The sequence below is a fragment of the Micropterus salmoides genome, unplaced genomic scaffold (assembly GCF_014851395.1).
Source record: "Micropterus salmoides isolate LMB-PRFRI ecotype aquatic unplaced genomic scaffold, ASM1485139v1 Ms_hic_scaffold_1564, whole genome shotgun sequence".
NCBI lineage: Eukaryota > Metazoa > Chordata > Actinopteri > Centrarchiformes > Centrarchidae > Micropterus > Micropterus salmoides.
In genome coordinates, this window is record NW_024040668.1 from 2391 (window position 1) to 22079 (window position 19689).

Consider the following 19689-nt stretch of genomic DNA (forward strand, 5'->3'; position numbering starts at 1 on the left):
GAACTTTAAGCACACAAGCCACGTTCTGGTGGCTGGGAAGACATGTCAATTAGTGAAACGTGTAAAGACGTGCGTGGAAGTGATACGTGAGGACTCTGCATCCTGTGTTGATTGTTCAAAATTCAATAAAGGTATTGTTAAATGGTAAAAGTACAATGTCTGGATTCACATCTCTTTTGTTGCACATTCTCATGATTTATGTGACAGTAAAACACCTGTCCAAGGACTGCAGATGAAATCTATGTCATTTATGTGCACTGTTCCTGCTAAATGAAAGGGGAGAATAATGAATATTAATGCAGCTCAGTGTGGCCTGATGAATATTTATGGACCAGGATCAGCTGTTATCAGGTGTAAATAAGCGTGTTTCTCAGGTATTCTGCTCACATTTACTCTCTGTTCCAAACTCCATTCACATTTTCAGCATTTATACAGAGGAAAGTCTGAATGTGTTACTAACGGGGCTTTTTGCTGCTCAGCCATCATCTGATCCCGATCCCCTCTTATTACTTCCTCTCACCAGCCCCATATTGTTGGATTAAGTGGGATTACTGAGGATTATCTGTTCTCCCAGCTCTGAGGAAACAACCACAGAGCCCAGATCAGGTTCACCTGGACCACAAGTTCTTCTCTGTGAATTAAACAAGACAGAAAAAGACAGTGAGGAGTTCTCAGAGTGTCTGAAGCTGAATGAGAGATTGTTGAAGGGAACAGGCCCGGGTTCTCGTCTGTTTAGATCCAGATCTGTCTCAGAGTACACAAACTAAAGGTTCTTTCTAGTTGGGAAAGAATCCGGTCAGTTCCACCTTCAAACTTGCTTACTGAGTCACAGGTTTAAATGTGGGCTCTTTTGAACAGATTTTGGTGCTGCAGACGATGTGAGTTTGTTTCAGTGTTGAACCTGAACCTTGGAAGCTGTGATTCAGACCCCCCACCCCCCAACTGATGAGACGAAATTATCCATAACGTGTGGCATCACTTGCTGTTGCCATGGAGACGGTGATGGGTTGCTGGAGGCGAGGAGTCACGGTAACAGATCACATCACACACGCAGAGTGTACCGACACATTCACAGCGAGCTGACCGGTTTATTAGGAACACCTGGAACCTGGTCCTGACAGCTGTTATTTTGTCCATGTGGATCAGTGAGGCAGAGTTTTCACTCCCGACGCCGTCTGTGGTCTCTGCTGGTCACCTGACCCTCGCCTCACAGGTTGTAGCGTTCCGGCTGCTGAGCTATTTGTTGAGTCAGCTGAGTCTCTGACAGAAAGATCAGGAAACTCTGCAGATGATGTTCTAACAGAGCAGGAAGTCTATCCGATCCTCAGAGTCAAAGCACAAATAGCTGCTGATGCTGAAACCAGTTTCCTCTTGTTCTCTTCTCAGGCCTCTTTTCTCCATGTGGGATTCCAACAGAGGCGCTCTGAAGCTAAATGGAGGGCCGAAGTTAACAGAACTGCTTCTTTCAAGCTGCTGGAGCTGAAGAACACAGATGGAAACACAGAGTAGATAATGAAAGTGTCTGGGGGGTCCAGCTGTAGAGGAGCGGTGGGAATGTGTTTCCAGGACTTTGTTACCTTCTTCCTACAAAGTCGAGGAGAAAATGATTGAGGGCTGTTTATTGCTGAAAACCTTGTTTTTGTTGAGGCGCAGCAGACGGGTTAGCGGCGCTTAATGTCCTGTGTGACGGTAACAGTGATGAGGAGGTGTTTTTAAATGTACTGAAAATCCAAAGCTTGACAGGAATCATCAAGAACCTCATGTTGCTTCCTCACGCAGGTTCAGACTGAAGCTCGTGAGCTGTCTGATGTGTGGAGGATGTTTTATACCTGGACTCACTGGAAGGTGTTTTCTCTGGCACGGCTGGATTGCCTGTGAACATTTTGAACAAACTGCAGGGTTTGGTAGATTCTTTTAGACCCTTAAATCTAAAAAGGCGGCTCTGGCCATGCTGCTGGGCGCCGCAGCACAGGGAGCTCTGGTCAGGTCACGCTTCCTGGACGTCCCGCAGACGGACTCTTTTTTGGTCTGGAGAGGAAAACTTGTTCCCTCCCTGCGACCTGACAGTGGCTCTGCGCTCTCAGACTCCTCTGAGATTAGGAAATTAGCTGACAGGTGTGTGCCGCAGCTTTTTCACTGCTCTTCCTCAGGTGGACGCTGAGGCCAGGGTGAAGTTGGAGGCTCGTGTTTGCCTTGATGAACTTTACGCTGATGGGTTCTCAGGGTGGCAGGGCTCCTGGCCCTGCTGGTCGGCCCTGCTGGTCGGTGTTGGGTGAAGACTTGTTGGAGGAGAGGTCGGCTGCCTCTGAGCCGCGGGAGGGCGCTCATCACTTTGCTGCCCAAGAAGGGAGACCTGCAGGAGCTGAAGACCTGGAGACCAGTTTCCCTGCTCTGCACAGACTATAACGTACTGTCCCGGGTCCTGGCCCCGAGGCTTCCAGAGGTGACGGCTGCTGTTATCCACGCTGATCAGACATACTGTGTGGCCGGCAGTGTCACTTTAATGTGTGATGTTTTGGAGGTCTCTAGCTCGTTGGCTGCAGACCCGGGTTGAACTCCTGGATCTGTGGTGAACTCTAGCTGCCTTTGGGTTCAGCCCAGGCTTTATAGCCCAGATCCAGGTTCTGTATAGTCACACTGCAGGTGTTCTAAAAATGAATGGGGTCTGAGAGCTCCTTTCACTGGTCAGAGGGGGGTCACACCGGGCTGCCCTCTGTTCTCTGGTCATCGAGCCTCTGCTCCATAAACTGAGAAATGATCTGAGTGGCGTTTGTTTGGTGCCGTATAAATAAAACTGAATTGAATTTACAGTTTTGGAAAGAATAGAGAAGATTTAATGCTGGAAATGGTCTTCAGATCCCAGAAGCTTCAGATGGTGCTGGGTACCTGCCAGGTAGGTATAAATACAAGCTTTGCAAAAGGAGAAGCTAAAGAAACAGCTGGGACAGGAAACCTTTACCTGGGATACTGAAGCGGAGAGAGCTGCTGGGTGAAGAACAGAAGCTTTGGTCCTTCCCCCTCCGGGCCAGCAGGGGGCGGCAGCACCTGTAAAGTCCTGAAAGCCGCAGCTGGCTGCTTGTTGTTGTTGTTGGAGGAAGCAGCGGTCCGTTATCAGCAGGGTGTGTTGCTGACAGAGTCGGAGGAGCCTGGTCGTGTTTCTACAGACTGCTGAGAGGTAAGGACAGGTGACTCCCTCTCTCTGAGCTCAGGTGAGGCTGCTACCTCTCTGCTACAGGAACCCGCTCCCTGTACTTCACTTTAGCTCCAGCGTTAGCCGCTTCCTGTTAGCCCGCAGCAAACTCTCCAGGAACTCCGGTTCACCGTTACGGGCTAATAACGGCACATTACCGGCTAATAACGGCACATTACCGGCTAATAACGGCACGGTAACGCTGCTCTTCGGTACCGCGCAAAGGAACCGGATGGGCGGTGAACAATTCGGTACCGTGTCGGTACTTTACAGAAACATAGCGAGGCAAAGGCGCCCAGTTGTTAACTAGCTCACACCCAGAGCTAAGCTAAGCTAACAAAGTTAATGCTAACATTTAAAGTTAAAGACTTGAAACCGAACCAGTTACAAGCTAACTGCTAACAGTACCGGGGTCCAGTTCTGTTGTTCTTGATACTGCTAACAGTACCGGGGTCCAGTTCTGTTGTTCTTGATACTGCTAACAGTACCGGGGTCCAGTTCTGTTGTTCTCGATGCTGCTAACAGTACCGGGGTCCAGTTCTGTTGTTCTTGATACTGCTAACAGTACCGGGGTCCAGTTCTGTTGTTCTTGATGCTGCTAACAGTACCGGGGTCCAGTTCTGTTGTTCTCGATGCTGCTAACAGTACCGGGGTCCAGTTCTGTTGTTCTCGATACTGCTAACAGTACCAGGGTCCAGTTCTGTTGTTCTTGATGCTGCTAACAGTACCAGGGTCCAGTTCTGTTTCGCTAACAGTACCGGGGTCCAGTTCTGTTGTTCTTGATGCTGCTAACAGTACCAGGGTCCAGTTCTGTTTCGCTAACAGTACCAGGGTCCAGTTCTGTTTCGCTAACAGTACCGGGGTCCAGTTCTGTTTCGCTAACAGTACCAGGGTCCAGTTCTGTTGTTCTTGATGCTGCTAACAGTACCGGGGTCCAGTTCTGTTTCGCTAACAGTACCAGGGACCAGTTCTGTTGTTCTTGATACTGCTAACAGTACCGGGGTCCAGTTCTGTTGTTCTCGATGCTGCTAACAGTACCGGGGTCCAGTTCTGTTTCGCTAACAGTACCAGGGTCCAGTTCTGTTGTTCTTGATACTGCTAACAGTACCAGGGACCAGTTCTGTTGTTCTTGATACTGCTAACAGTACCGGGGTCCAGTTCTGTTGTTCTCGATGCTGCTAACAGTACCAGGGTCCAGTTCTGTTTCGCTAACAGTACCGGGGTCCAGTTCTGTTGTTCTTGATGCTGCTAACAGTACCAGGGTCCAGTTCTGTTTCGCTAACAGTACCGGGGTCCAGTTCTGTTGTTCTTGATGCTGCTAACAGTACCGGGGTCCAGTTCTGTTGTTCTTGATGCTGCTAACAGTACCGGGGTCCAGTTCTGTTGTTCTTGATACTGCTAACAGTACCGGGGTCCAGTTCTGTTGTTCTTGATGCTGCTAACAGTACCGGGGTCCAGTTCTGTTGTTCTTGATGCTGCTAACAGTACCAGGGTCCAGTTCTGTTTCGCTAACAGTACCGGGGTCCAGTTCTGTTTCGCTAACAGTACCAGTGTACGTGTACAGTATGTAACTGCAGTGTGTTGTGACAGATGTACTACTATCGCTATGACAACGCTGAGGTCAGCTGCTGCTACAAATACCTGATGTTCAGTTACAACATCATCTTCTGGGTGAGTTACCTGATCACATGTTTACCTGTTTACCTGATCACATGTTTACCTGTTTACCTGATCACATGTTTACCCGATCACATGTTTACCTGTTTACCTGATCACATGTTTACCCGATCACATGTTTACCTGTTTACCTGATCACATGTTTACCCGATCACATGTTTACCTGATCACATGTTTACCCGATCACATGTTTACCTGATCACATGTTTACCCGATCACATGTTTACCCGATCACATGTTTACCTGTTTACCTGATCACATGTTTACCTGATCACATGTTTACCTGATCACATGTTTACCCGATCACATGTTTACCTGATCACATGTTTACCCGATCACATGTTTACCCGATCACATGTTTACCCGATCACATGTTTACCTGATCACATGTTTACCCGATCACATGTTTACCTGTTTACCTGATCACATGTTTACCTGTTTACCTGATCACATGTTTACCTGTTTACCTGATCACATGTTTACCTGATCACATGTTTACCCGATCACATGTTTACCTGATCACATGTTTACCTGTTTACCTGATCACATGTTTACCTGTTTACCTGATCACATGTTTACCCGATCACATGTTTACCTGATCACATGTTTACCTGTTTACCTGATCACATGTTTACCTGTTTACCTGATCACATGTTTACCTGTTTACCTGATCACATGTTTACCCGATCACATGTTTACCTGTTTACCTGATCACATGTTTACCTGTTTACCTGATCACATGTTTACCTGTTTACCTGATCACATGTTTACCTGTTTACCTGATCACATGTTTACCTGATCACATATTTACCTGGGGCCTGCACCACGAAGCAAGTTCAACATACCCAGGATATGTTTTCGTTATGTGGTTTCACTAACCCGAACAGTCGGGATAAGCGCTACCACGAAGCTGGTTATCGACTCGGTAAGTCAACCCAGGGTTTCCCAATCCAGCATAAAAGAGGCGGAGTTAGCAGCAGATGACCAGTCACAGACATGAACAGGTCCACTGTCAGCAGAGCGTCATATTTTATGAACGAGGATTGAACCGTAACACTACAGAAACACGACAGCAGCACGGCTGCAGCTGACACATGCAGGGAGACGGTGTGAATGTCTAAATGAACAGTAGTATATTGTGTTGATTTAAAGTGTTCTTATGAGCTGGACGAAAATATCAGCCTTATTCTTTCAGCTCGGCTGTGTGTCTCCACATTAAAAGACTCGGGCGCTGAATAAGTGGTCTTCCCCCTCACTTTAAAAAACTCGTCCCTTCAAAAATGAGATTAATTTAAAAGTGTTCCAAACGTTGTTCTAAATTAACTTCATAAAGCAATGAAACAAAACTCCATTCATGCCATAAAATGAGCTCAAATAGTGTCTGAAAGACTGAATGTCAACATCTAGGCTGCTGAAAGCTCACATGATGAACATGAACATGACCGCAGTCTCTGTAGCAGGCCTAAGAAAGCTATACTAACCTAAAATAAACAGCCTACGTTCATATTAAATTTAGTATTTCAATATCCCTACCAAACTGCTCCTAATATTGAAAAATAAAACCCCTTTCTTTAAAAATATTAAAGACATTTAAAGGCAGTAAATAGGCTGATCCTGCTGTGCTGTAAAAACCTGCAGGCTCAGTCTCTGCAGGATTATATCGCTGGAGTCAAGAGTTTCTCCACATCACCGCTGCAAACATAAAGCAGCCTATTGGCTAAAACAGTCTGTGGGATTTCCTACAGATGGTGACGTCATTTTCACAGAGTTGGTCTCTGATCTGGAACAGAACCTGCTCCGGAGCAGGTTAGCCGTTCAGCATAAGTTACCATGGGAAGAAGTGAACCACCTTCGTGGTGCTGAAAACCCAGCAGGGTTAACCCTGAAGTTACCTGGATAAGCTCAAATCCTGCTTCGTGGTGCACTCTGATCACATGTTTACCTGTGGCCTGTACTACCAAGCCAGGTACCCGGCTTATCCAGGTAGCTTCAGGAGTAACTTCCCGGTTAACCCGTACTACAAAAGGTGGATGGGTGTTACCCGAGGTCTGTTGCCATGGCGATTTACGCTTCATCCCTGAACCGCTCCCAGCAGGTTTTGTTGGCGGTTAACTGGAGGTTCTCCTGCACGTGGACGTCTCCTTCTGTTACAGTGGACCTCATGTGCAGCTGGACCTTTACATCTTCATTATATTCCACATAAAATACAGGCTAGAGATCTGAACTACAAGAAGAACACTGAAGAGAATCAGGCTACAAGTTTAGTCCAACAAGCCTCCCTGGCTTTGTCGGCCGCCACGATATTAGATTTAGCCGTTAATGTGTCACATTCAGAATTTCCTGATACGTGCGTTCCTCTGGAGGAAAAAAAACTTTGCCTGCACGGCCGAATACGCCTCTTTTTATACGAGTTAACACGGACTCAACCAACAACCTCTGATCCTCCTTTTGTAGTTTAACTCCAGTGTAGCAGACCGTTTGTTTCCCAGAGTTCACTCTGAGCAGGCTGAACTCCCTTCATAGTCCAGGCCACTGATCCCATGTTTACTTGTTTACCTGGTCACACAGAATGTTCACAAGTTAAACTGACTGAGACAGAGCTGTGTTGTCTTTGAAAGCTGTTTCCTGTCTGGCACTCTGGCTGACAGGAAGTGATGTCAGTGGTATCCTGTGTGGTTGAGGGAGCAGGAAATGTGTTCTTGTGAAACCTCATCAGTCACAGTTCTGTTCTTGTTGGGTCTCAGAGTGTGAACGGCCTGTAAGGGTCTCACTCCTGGTTTATCAGCAGCTGACTTCAGACCCACAGGACGCAGGGCTGAAGGCTGAAGAGCCTTAAACCTGCGTCCTCTCTGACAGCCAGCAGGGGGCGACTGCAGAAAGAAGTGTGATTGTATAGAAGTCTCTGAGAAAATGCTTCTACTTCTCAGCTGATTTATTCCGTCAGTAAAGTCTTCTTCAACACAGCATGATGTTCATTTAGTAAATTATGGTCCCATTTAGAGGAACATAGTTAGCATCCCAGCTAATATCTCAGTTAACGTGAATTAAAATTGCACCTTGCTATCCAAGCTAGCTTGCGCCACTCTCTCGTCCAAATATGGTCACGTCCAGTGCCTTGCTGCAAAAAGTCAACATGGCGACGGCCAAACTGCCAAACTCGAGGCTTTAAAACAGTAGTCAACAAACCAACGGGTGACTTCATGGCAGCTGTTCCCTCTTCTTTTATACAGTCTATGCTTCAGACAAGTATCCCAGCATGCCTCTCACATCAACCAGTACATAACGCTTTTATATTCAGACAAGAAAGTAATGCAGGTCTGTTTCTGTATTGGATAAGACTAAACGCTGGTGTGTGTCTTTGTGTTGCAGCTGGCTGGAGCTGCCTTCATTTCAGCTGGTTTCTGGGCGTGGAGTGAAAAGGTGAATGAACACACTGAATTACAATCACAACAGTATTTATTTCTTGTTTCTTGAAGAGTGAAATGAGTTGCTAAGTTAAGGTAGTGAAAGTTGGTTTAAAATTGATCATCACATCATAATTATATCTAAAGGTTTGACCTCTCTTACTGCTTTACCTTTCCTGAACTGCTTTGCTGTGGTTTACAGGGAGTCCTGTTGGATCTGACCCAGGTGACTCGGCTGCATGGTTTCGACCCAGTCTGGTTGGTCCTGGTGGTGGGCGGAGTCACCTTCATCCTGGGCTTCGCCGGCTGTGTGGGGGCTCTGAGGGAAAACATCTGTCTGCTGAAGTTTGTATGTTAAAACAGCCAAAGTCTATACTTTAAATACTTAAGTCTGCTGAAGTTTATACGTTAGAATCGTCGGTCTGCTGAAGTTTATACGTTAGAATCGTCGGTCTGCTGAAGTTTATACTTTAGAATCGTCGGTCTGCTGAAGTTTATACGTTAGAATCATCGGTCTGCTGAAGTTTATACTTTAAATATTTCAGTCTGCTGAAGTTTATGTTAAATACTTCGGTCTGCTGAAGTTTATACGTTAGAATCGTCGGTCTGCTGAAGTTTATGTTAAATATTTCAGTCTGCTGAAGTTTATACGTTAGAATCGTCGGTCTGCTGAAGTTTATACGTTAGAATCGTCGGTCTGCTGAAGTTTATACGTTAGAATCGTCGGTCTGCTGAAGTTTATGTTAAATACTTCGGTCTGCTGAAGTTTATACGTTAGAATCGTCGGTCTGCTGAAGTTTATGTTAAATACTTCGGTCTGCTGAAGTTTATACGTTAGAATCGTCGGTCTGCTGAAATTTATACTTTAAATATTTCAGTCTGCTGAAGTTTATACGTTAGAATCGTCGGTCTGCTGAAGTTTATACGTTAGAATCGTCGGTCTGCTGAAGTTTATACGTTAGAATCGTCGGTCTGCTGAAATTTATACTTTAAATATTTCAGTCTGCTGAAGTTATACGTTAGAATCGTCGGTCTGCTGAAGTTTATACGTTAGAATCGTCGGTCTGCTGAAGTTTATACTTTAAATATTTCAGTCTGCTGAAGTTTATACGTTAGAATCGTCGGTCTGCTGAAGTTTATACGTTAGAATCGTCGGTCTGCTGAAGTTTATACTTTAAATACTCTATATAAGATGGATACTATATAAGAATGAAGTTTATACGTTAGAATCGTCGGTCTGCTGAAGTTTATACTTAAAATACTTCGGTCTGCTGAAGTTTATACGTTAGAATCGTCAGTCTGCTGAAGTTTATACGTTAGAATCGTCAGTCTGCTGAAGTTTATACGTTAGAATCGTCGGTCTGCTGAAGTTTATACGTTAGAATCGTCGGTCTGCTGAAGTTTATACTTAAAATACTTCGGTCTGCTGAAGTTTATACGTTAGAATCGTCGGTCTGCTGAAGTTTATACGTTAGAATCGTCGGTCTGCTGAAGTTTATACTTAAAATACTTCGGTCTGCTGAAGTTTATACGTTAGAATCGTCAGTCTGCTGAAGTTTATACGTTAGAATCGTCAGTCTGCTGAAGTTTATACGTTAGAATCGTCGGTCTGCTGAAGTTTATACGTTAGAATCGTCAGTCTGCTGAAGTTTATACGTTAGAATCGTCAGTCTGCTGAAGTTTATACGTTAGAATCGTCGGTCTGCTGAAGTTTATACGTTAGAATCGTCGGTCTGCTGAAGTTTATACGTTAGAATCGTCGGTCTGCTGAAGTTTATACGTTAGAATCGTCGGTCTGCTGAAGTTTATACGTTAGAATCGTCGGTCTGCTGAAGTTTATGTTAAATACTTCAGTCTGCTGAAGTTTATACGTTAGAATCGTCGGTCTGCTGAAGTTTATACGTTAGAATCGTCAGTCTGCTGAAGTTTATACGTTAGAATCGTCGGTCTGCTGAAGTTTATACGTTAGAATCGTCGGTCTGCTGAAGTTTATGTTAAATACTTCGGTCTGCTGAAGTTTATACGTTAGAATCGTCGGTCTGCTGAAGTTTATGTTAAATACTTCAGTCTGCTGAAGTTTATACGTTAGAATCGTCAGTCTGCTGAAGTTTATACTTAAAATACTTCGGTCTGCTGAAGTTTATACGTTAGAATCGTCAGTCTGCTGAAGTTTATACGTTAGAATCGTCGGTCTGCTGAAGTTTATACGTTAGAATCGTCAGTCTGCTGAAGTTTATACGTTAGAATCGTCGGTCTGCTGAAGTTTATACGTTAGAATCGTCAGTCTGCTGAAGTTTATACGTTAGAATCGTCGGTCTGCTGAAGTTTATACGTTAGAATCGTCGGTCTGCTGAAGTTTATACGTTAGAATCGTCGGTCTGCTGAAGTTTATACGTTAGAATCGTCGGTCTGCTGAAGTTTATACTTAAAATACTTCGGTCTGCTGAAGTTTATACTTAAAATACTTCGGTCTGCTGAAGTTTATACGTTAGAATCGTCGGTCTGCTGAAGTTTATACGTTAGAATCGTCGGTCTGCTGAAGTTTATACGTTAGAATCGTCGGTCTGCTGAAATTTATACTTTAAATATTTCAGTCTGCTGAAGTTTATACGTTAGAATCGTCGGTCTGCTGAAGTTTATACGTTAGAATCGTCGGTCTGCTGAAGTTTATACGTTAGAATCGTCGGTCTGCTGAAATTTATACTTTAAATATTTCAGTCTGCTGAAGTTTATACGTTAGAATCGTCGGTCTGCTGAAGTTTATACGTTAGAATCGTCGGTCTGCTGAAGTTTATACTTTAAATATTTCAGTCTGCTGAAGTTTATACGTTAGAATCGTCGGTCTGCTGAAGTTTATACGTTAGAATCGTCGGTCTGCTGAAGTTTATACTTTAAATACTCTATATAAGATGGATACTATATAAGAATGAAGTTTATACGTTAGAATCGTCGGTCTGCTGAAGTTTATACTTAAAATACTTCGGTCTGCTGAAGTTTATACGTTAGAATCGTCGGTCTGCTGAAGTTTATACTTAAAATACTTCGGTCTGCTGAAGTTTATACGTTAGAATCGTCGGTCTGCTGAAGTTTATACGTTAGAATCGTCGGTCTGCTGAAGTTTATACTTAAAATACTTCGGTCTGCTGAAGTTTATACGTTAGAATCGTCGGTCTGCTGAAGTTTATACGTTAGAATCGTCGGTCTGCTGAAGTTTATACTTAAAATACTTCGGTCTGCTGAAGTTTATACGTTAGAATCGTCAGTCTGCTGAAGTTTATACGTTAGAATCGTCAGTCTGCTGAAGTTTATACGTTAGAATCGTCGGTCTGCTGAAGTTTATACGTTAGAATCGTCAGTCTGCTGAAGTTTATACGTTAGAATCGTCAGTCTGCTGAAGTTTATACGTTAGAATCGTCAGTCTGCTGAAGTTTATACGTTAGAATCGTCGGTCTGCTGAAGTTTATACGTTAGAATCGTCGGTCTGCTGAAGTTTATACGTTAGAATCGTCGGTCTGCTGAAGTTTATACGTTAGAATCGTCGGTCTGCTGAAGTTTATGTTAAATACTTCAGTCTGCTGAAGTTTATACGTTAGAATCGTCGGTCTGCTGAAGTTTATACGTTAGAATCGTCAGTCTGCTGAAGTTTATACGTTAGAATCGTCGGTCTGCTGAAGTTTATACGTTAGAATCGTCGGTCTGCTGAAGTTTATGTTAAATACTTCGGTCTGCTGAAGTTTATACGTTAGAATCGTCGGTCTGCTGAAGTTTATGTTAAATACTTCAGTCTGCTGAAGTTTATACGTTAGAATCGTCAGTCTGCTGAAGTTTATACTTAAAATACTTCGGTCTGCTGAAGTTTATACGTTAGAATCGTCAGTCTGCTGAAGTTTATACGTTAGAATCGTCGGTCTGCTGAAGTTTATACGTTAGAATCGTCAGTCTGCTGAAGTTTATACGTTAGAATCGTCGGTCTGCTGAAGTTTATACGTTAGAATCGTCAGTCTGCTGAAGTTTATACGTTAGAATCGTCGGTCTGCTGAAGTTTATACGTTAGAATCGTCGGTCTGCTGAAGTTTATACGTTAGAATCGTCGGTCTGCTGAAGTTTATACGTTAGAATCGTCGGTCTGCTGAAGTTTATACTTAAAATACTTCGGTCTGCTGAAGTTTATACTTAAAATACTTCGGTCTGCTGAAGTTTATACGTTAGAATCGTCGGTCTGCTGAAGTTTATACGTTAGAATCGTCGGTCTGCTGAAGTTTATACTTAAAATACTTCGGTCTGCTGAAGTTTATACGTTAGAATCGTCGGTCTGCTGAAGTTTATACGTTAGAATCGTCGGTCTGCTGAAGTTTATACGTTAGAATCGTCGGTCTGCTGAAGTTTATACGTTAGAATCGTCGGTCTGCTGAAGTTTATACGTTAGAATCGTCGGTCTGCTGAAGTTTATGTTAAATACTTCAGTCTGCTGAAGTTTATACGTTAGAATCGTCGGTCTGCTGAAGTTTATGTTAAATACTTCAGTCTGCTGAAGTTTATACGTTAGAATCGTCGGTCTGCTGAAGTTTATATGTTAGAATCGTCAGTCTGCTGAAGTTTATGTTAAATACTTCAGTCTGCTGAAGTTTATACGTTAGAATCGTCGGTCTGCTGAAGTTTATGTTAAATACTTCAGTCTGCTGAAGTTTATACGTTAGAATCGTCGGTCTGCTGAAGTTTATGTTAAATACTTCAGTCTGCTGAAGTTTATACGTTAGAATCGTCGGTCTGCTGAAGTTTATACGTTAGAATCGTCGGTCTGCTGAAGTTTATACGTTAGAATCGTCGGTCTGCTGAAGTTTATGTTAAATACTTCAGTCTGCTGAAGTTTATACGTTAGAATCGTCGGTCTGCTGAAGTTTATGTTAAATACTTCAGTCTGCTGAAGTTTATACGTTAGAATCGTCGGTCTGCTGAAGTTTATGTTAAATACTTCAGTCTGCTGAAGTTTATACGTTAGAATCGTCGGTCTGCTGAAGTTTATGTTAAATACTTCAGTCTGCTGAAGTTTATACGTTAGAATCGTCGGTCTGCTGAAGTTTATACTTAAAATACTTCAGTCTGCTGAAGTTTATACTTAAAATACTTCGGTCTGCTGAAGTTTATGCGTTAGAATCGTCGGTCTGCTGAAGTTTATACTTAAAATACTTCGGTCTGCTGAAGTTTATACGTTAGAATCGTCGGTCTGCTGAAGTTTATACTTTAGAATCGTCGGTCTGCTGAAGTTTATGTTAAATACTTCAGTCTGCTGAAGTTTATACGTTAGAATCGTCAGTCTGCTGAAGTTTATACGTTAGAATCGTCGGTCTGCTGAAGTTTATACGTTAGAATCGTCGGTCTGCTGAAGTTTATACTTAAAATACTTCAGTCTGCTGAAGTTTATACTTAAAATACTTCAGTCTGCTGAAGTTTATACTTAAAATACTTCGGTCTGCTGAAGTTTATACGTTAGAATCGTCGGTCTGCTGAAGTTTATACTTAAAATACTTCGGTCTGCTGAACTTCATACGTTAAAATCGTCGGTCTGCTGAACTTCATACGTTAAAATCGTCGGTCTGCTGAAGTTTATACTTTAGAATCGTCGGTCTGCTGAAGTTTATGTTAAATACTTCGGTCTGCTGAAGTTTATACATTAGAATCGTCGGTCTGCTGAAGTTTATGTTAAATACTTCAGTCTGCTGAAGTTTATACGTTAGAATCGTCGGTCTGCTGAAGTTTATACGTTAGAATCGTCGGTCTGCTGAAGTTTATACGTTAGAATCGTCAGTCTGCTGAAGTTTATACGTTAGAATCGTCGGTCTGCTGAAGTTTATACATTAGAATCGTCGGTCTGCTGAAGTTTATACTTAAAATACTTCATTCTGCTGAAGTTTATACGTTAGAATCGTCGGTCTGCTGAAGTTTATACGTTAGAATCGTCGGTATGCTGAAGTTTATACTTGAAATTCTTCAGTCTACTGAGGTTTATACATTAGAGTCGTCGGTCTGCTGAAGTTTATACGTTAGAATCGTCGGTCTGCTGAAGTTTATACGTTAGAATCGTCAGTCTGCTGAAGTTTATACGTTAGAATCGTCAGTCTGCTGAAGTTTATACGTTAGAATCGTCGGTCTGCTGAAGTTTATACGTTAGAATCGTCGGTCTGCTGAAGTTTATACGTTAAAATCGTCGGTCTGCTGAAGTTTATACATTAGAATCGTCGGTCTGCTGAAGTTTATGTTAAATACTTCAGTCTGCTGAAGTTTATACGTTAGAATCGTCGGTCTGCTGAAGTTTATACGTTAGAATCGTCGGTCTGCTGAAGTTTATGTTAAATACTTCGGTCTGCTGAAGTTTATACGTTAGAATCGTCGGTCTGCTGAAGTTTATACGTTAGAATCGTCGGTCTGCTGAAGTTTATACGTTAGAATCGTCGGTCTGCTGAAGTTTATACTTAAAATACTTCGGTCTGCTAATGTTTATACGTTAGAATCGTCGGTCTGCTGAAGTTTATACGTTAGAATCGTCGGTCTGCTGAAGTTTATACTTTAAATACTTCAGTCTGCTGAAGTTTATACGTTAGAATCGTCGGTCTGCTGAAGTTTATACTTTAAATACTTCAGTCTGCTGAAGTTTATACGTTAGAATCGTCGGTCTGCTGAAGTTTATACGTTAGAATCGTCGGTCTGCTGAAGTTTATATTTAAAATACTTCGGTCTGCTAATGTTTATACGTTAGAATCGTCGGTCTGCTGAAGTTTATACGTTAGAATCGTCGGTCTGCTGAAGTTTATACGTTAGAATCGTCGGTCTGCTGAAGTTTATATTTAAAATACTTCGGTCTGCTGAAGTTTATATTTAAAATACTTCGGTCTGCTAATGTTTATACGTTAGAATCGTCGGTCTGCTGAAGTTTATACGTTAGAATCGTCGGTCTGCTGAAGTTTATACGTTAGAATCGTCGGTCTGCTGAAGTTTATACGTTAGAATCGTCGGTCTGCTGAAATTTATACTTTAAATATTTCAGTCTGCTGAAGTTTATACGTTAGAATCGTCGGTCTGCTGAAGTTTATACGTTAGAATCGTCGGTCTGCTGAAGTTTATACGTTAGAATCGTCGGTCTGCTGAAGTTTATGTTAAATACTTCAGTCTGCTGAAGTTTATACGTTAGAATCGTCGGTCTGCTGAAGTTTATACGTTAGAATCGTCGGTCTGCTGAAGTTTATACTTAAAATACTTCAGTCTGCTGAAGTTTATACTTAAAATACTTCAGTCTGCTGAAGTTTATACATTAGAATCGTCGGTCTGCTGAAGTTTATACGTTAGAATCGTCGGTCTGCTGAAGTTTATACTTTAAATACTTCAGTCTGCTGAAGTTTATACGTTAGAATCGTCGGTCTGCTGAAGTTTATACGTTAGAATCGTCGGTCTGCTGAAGTTTATATTTAAAATACTTCGGTCTGCTAATGTTTATACGTTAGAATCGTCGGTCTGCTGAAGTTTATACGTTAGAATCGTCGGTCTGCTGAAGTTTATACGTTAGAATCGTCGGTCTGCTGAAATTTATACTTTAAATATTTCAGTCTGCTGAAGTTTATACGTTAGAATCGTCGGTCTGCTGAAGTTTATACGTTAGAATCGTCGGTCTGCTGAAGTTTATACGTTAGAATCGTCGGTCTGCTGAAGTTTATACGTTAGAATCGTCGGTCTGCTGAAGTTTATACGTTAGAATCGTCGGTCTGCTGAAGTTTATACGTTAGAATCGTCGGTCTGCTGAAGTTTATACTTAAAATACTTCAGTCTGCTGAAGTTTATACTTAAAATACTTCAGTCTGCTGAAGTTTATACATTAGAATCGTCGGTCTGCTGAAGTTTATACGTTAGAATCGTCGGTCTGCTGAAGTTTATACTTTAAATACTTCAGTCTGCTGAAGTTTATACGTTAGAATCGTCGGTCTGCTGAAGTTTATACGTTAGAATCGTCGGTCTGCTGAAGTTTATATTTAAAATACTTCGGTCTGCTAATGTTTATACGTTAGAATCGTCGGTCTGCTGAAGTTTATACGTTAGAATCGTCGGTCTGCTGAAGTTTATACGTTAGAATCGTCGGTCTGCTGAAGTTTATACTTTAAATACTTCAGTCTGCTGAAGTTTATACGTTAGAATCGTCGGTCTGCTGAAGTTTATACGTTAGAATCGTCGGTCTGCTGAAGTTTATATTTAAAATACTTCGGTCTGCTAATGTTTATACGTTAGAATCGTCGGTCTGCTGAAGTTTATACGTTAGAATCGTCGGTCTGCTGAAGTTTATACGTTAGAATCGTCGGTCTGCTGAAGTTTATACGTTAGAATCGTCGGTCTGCTGAAGTTTATACGTTAGAATCGTCGGTCTGCTGAAGTTTATACGTTAGAATCGTCGGTCTGCTGAAGTTTATACGTTAGAATCGTCGGTCTGCTGAAGTTTATACGTTAGAATCGTCGGTCTGCTGAAGTTTATACGTTAGAATCGTCGGTCTGCTGAAGTTTATACGTTAGAATCGTCGGTCTGCTGAAATTTATACTTTAAATATTTCAGTCTGCTGAAGTTTATACGTTAGAATCGTCGGTCTGCTGAAGTTTATACTTTAGAATCGTCGGTCTGCTGAAGTTTATACGTTAGAATCGTCGGTCTGCTGAAGTTTATACGTTAGAATCGTCGGTCTGCTGAAGTTTATACGTTAGAATCGTCGGTCTGCTGAAGTTTATACTTAAAATACTTCAGTCCGCTGAAGTTTATACTTAAAATACTTCAGTCTGCTGAAGTTTATACATTAGAATCGTCGGTCTGCTGAAGTTTATACGTTAGAATCGTCGGTCTGCTGAAGTTTATACGTTAGAATCGTCGGTCTGCTGAAGTTTATACGTTAGAATCGTCGGTCTGCTGAAGTTTATACGTTAGAATCGTCGGTCTGCTGAAGTTTATACGTTAGAATCGTCGGTCTGCTGAAGTTTATACTTTAGAATCGTCGGTCTGCTGAAGTTTATACGTTAGAATCGTCGGTCTGCTGAAGTTTATACGTTAGAATCGTCGGTTTGCTGAAGTTTATACGTTAGAATCGTCGGTCTGCTGAAATTTATACTTTAAATATTTCAGTCTGCTGAAGTTTATACGTTAGAATCGTCGGTCTGCTGAAGTTTATACGTTAGAATCATCGGTTTGCTGAAGTTTATACGTTAGAATCGTCGGTCTGCTGAAATTTATACTTTAAATATTTCAGTCTGCTGAAGTTTATACGTTAGAATCGTCGGTCTGCTGAAGTTTATACGTTAGAATCGTCGGTCTGCTGAAATTATACTTTAAATATTTCAGTCTGCTGAAGTTTATACGTTAGAATCGTCGGTCTGCTGAAGTTTATATGTTAGAATCGTCGGTCTGCTGAAGTTTATACGTTAGAATCGTCGGTCTGCTGAAGTTTTTGCTAAAGTTTATATGTTAGAAATGTTGGCCTTTGTTGAACATTTAACCAGTCCTGGTGGTTCATCAGTTTTCCGGCGTGATCGGCTTCATCTTTATCCTGGAACTGACGGCGGCGGTGCTGGCGGTGGTTTTTCAGAGCCAGGTCCGAGAGTGGATTAACGGCTTCTTCCTGGCAAACATCAAAGCGTACAGAGACGACATTGACCTGCAGAACCTCATCGACTCTCTGCACAGGATGGTAACTCATCACAGTCTGTTTGTGTTTCAGTGTTGTTCATATTGGCCTGCATTACAAACTGTCTTTCCACAGACCCTGCATTCAAGAAAAACACCCAAACATCCTTTTAACAGACAAATGCTAGTGAGTTCAGGAAGAGGAGGGATCCTCTTTCAGGATGGACGGACAGGAAACAGATGTTGCTGTGTTATCTGCTTCACTAACAACCAATCAGGCTCGGTCTGCTCAGGGTTCCCCAGTCAGCCAGTCTGCTTGCAGCTTTTACAAACTATAAGACTTATTACTCAGTGAGGAAAGAAATCCATGCCAGAAACATTTAAGATTTTAAGTACTGAAGGTTTGTTATTATTATCATGACATAGCAGTAAGTAATTGTCACTACGATCATTATTCTAATGATCTTTTTGTGTCTCTTTTTCAGGATGATTGCATAAATATTAATGAGACAAGTGTTTGATAAAATGACTTTGAAAAATTAAAATAATAATGACAGCTGCAGCTGCCACATGCAGGATACAGAAAATCCAAACTAAATCTAAAATCTGAACCCAGAGCGGTGAGCCGGCTTCCTGACAGATCTTAAACCTGCGCTGGGCTTCAGGGCTTCAGTCTCTGCTGTGGGGGTTGCAGAGATACTTTGTACAGATATCATGCTGCAAACAGGAAGTAGAAAACAGTCTGCGGGATCTCCTACAGATGGTGACTGTCAGTAGGCGGAGCGTTTATAGTGTTGATCTCTTATCTGGAACAACTCTGAAGTGACTTTGCTAACCGAGAGACAGAGAGAAAAATGGATTCCTGTCTGAAGGATAATGTGACGGCTAGGAGGTAGTCAAAGGAGCAGCTGACTGGAGGTTGAACATTCAGATCAGGTCAAACCTGCAGTGTTGAACGTTTGTTTCCCCCCTGTGGCGTGACAGTAACTACACGAACACTGTGGACGCTGCTCATGACGTGCGTGTGCAGGTGGCTCGGCATCACATAGTTAGAAATGTCTGCAGCTCAGACAGTAACCCGTTATTTAGAGGAAGTGTAACAGCTACACAGCCTGCTCCAGATGTTTTACACAAAGCCACTAGGGATGCTTCATCCATCACTTTATGTGCCAAAGCACATTCAGCATGGCAAGGTTATTTGTATAGCACATTTCAACAACAAGGTAATTCAAAGTGCTTTACATAAAACATAAAAGCAACAGGGAAATATAAAAAACCTTAAAAGCAACATAGGGAAATTGGAAAAAAACAACACATTAAAACAGGACAGTAAAAGTTACAGTGTACAGTCAGGGTAGTAAACACAAACTATCCATCGTCAACTGCTTATCCTGTGCTCCGGGTCACGGGGGGCAAGTATCTTGTTCTTTTAACAGAATCACTGCTGTGGAGCTCAGGAACCTTTAGTTAAACCTGTAGGAACATGTTCCTGTTGAGTAAAGTATCTTGTTCTTTTAACAGAACCACTGCTGTGGAGCTCAGGAACCTTTAGTTAAACCTGTAGGAACATGTTCCTGTTGAGTAAAGTATCTTGTTCTTTTAACAGAACCACTGCTGTGGAGCTCAGGAACCTTTAGTTAAACCTGTAGGAACATGGTCCTGTTGAGTAAAGTATCTTGTTCTTTTAACAGAACCACTGCTGTGGAGCTCAGGAACCTTTAGTTAAACCTGTAGGAACATGGTCCTGTTGAGTAAAGTATCTTGTTCTTTTA

The 19689-nt window shown here is 42.3% G+C and overlaps 1 protein-coding gene across 2 annotated transcripts; it reads left to right on the forward strand.

The window, feature by feature from the left end:
• Window positions 1–3037: 3037 nt before the first annotated feature.
• Window positions 3038–19689, forward strand: LOC119904815 (tetraspanin-14-like). Of its 2 annotated transcripts, none has more exons than XM_038721494.1 (6): window positions 3038–3175; window positions 4781–4861; window positions 8237–8287; window positions 8474–8620; window positions 17811–17981; window positions 19439–19689. In XM_038721494.1, the coding sequence occupies exons 2-6, from the start codon at window positions 4781–4783 to the stop codon at window positions 19496–19498; spliced, it is 510 nt and encodes a 169-aa protein (XP_038577422.1). In that variant the 5' UTR covers window positions 3038–3175; the 3' UTR covers window positions 19499–19689. The 2 variants fall into 2 exon arrangements, with proteins under 2 accessions (XP_038577422.1, XP_038577423.1); XM_038721495.1 differs by lacking the exon at window positions 3038–3175 and adding an exon at window positions 3190–3209.

Excerpts from the sequence above, each read along its gene's own strand:
- LOC119904815 (XM_038721494.1), top strand. The coding sequence starts at position 4,781 with ATGTACTACTATCGCTATGACAACGCTGAGGTCAGCTGCTGCTACAAA. Across the intron at positions 8,288-8,473 it reads TCTGGGCGTGGAGTGAAAAG|GGAGTCCTGTTGGATCTGAC; the intron begins GTGAATGAACAC and ends TGTGGTTTACAG. Across the intron at positions 8,621-17,810 it reads ACATCTGTCTGCTGAAGTTT|TTTTCCGGCGTGATCGGCTT; the intron begins GTATGTTAAAAC and ends GTGGTTCATCAG.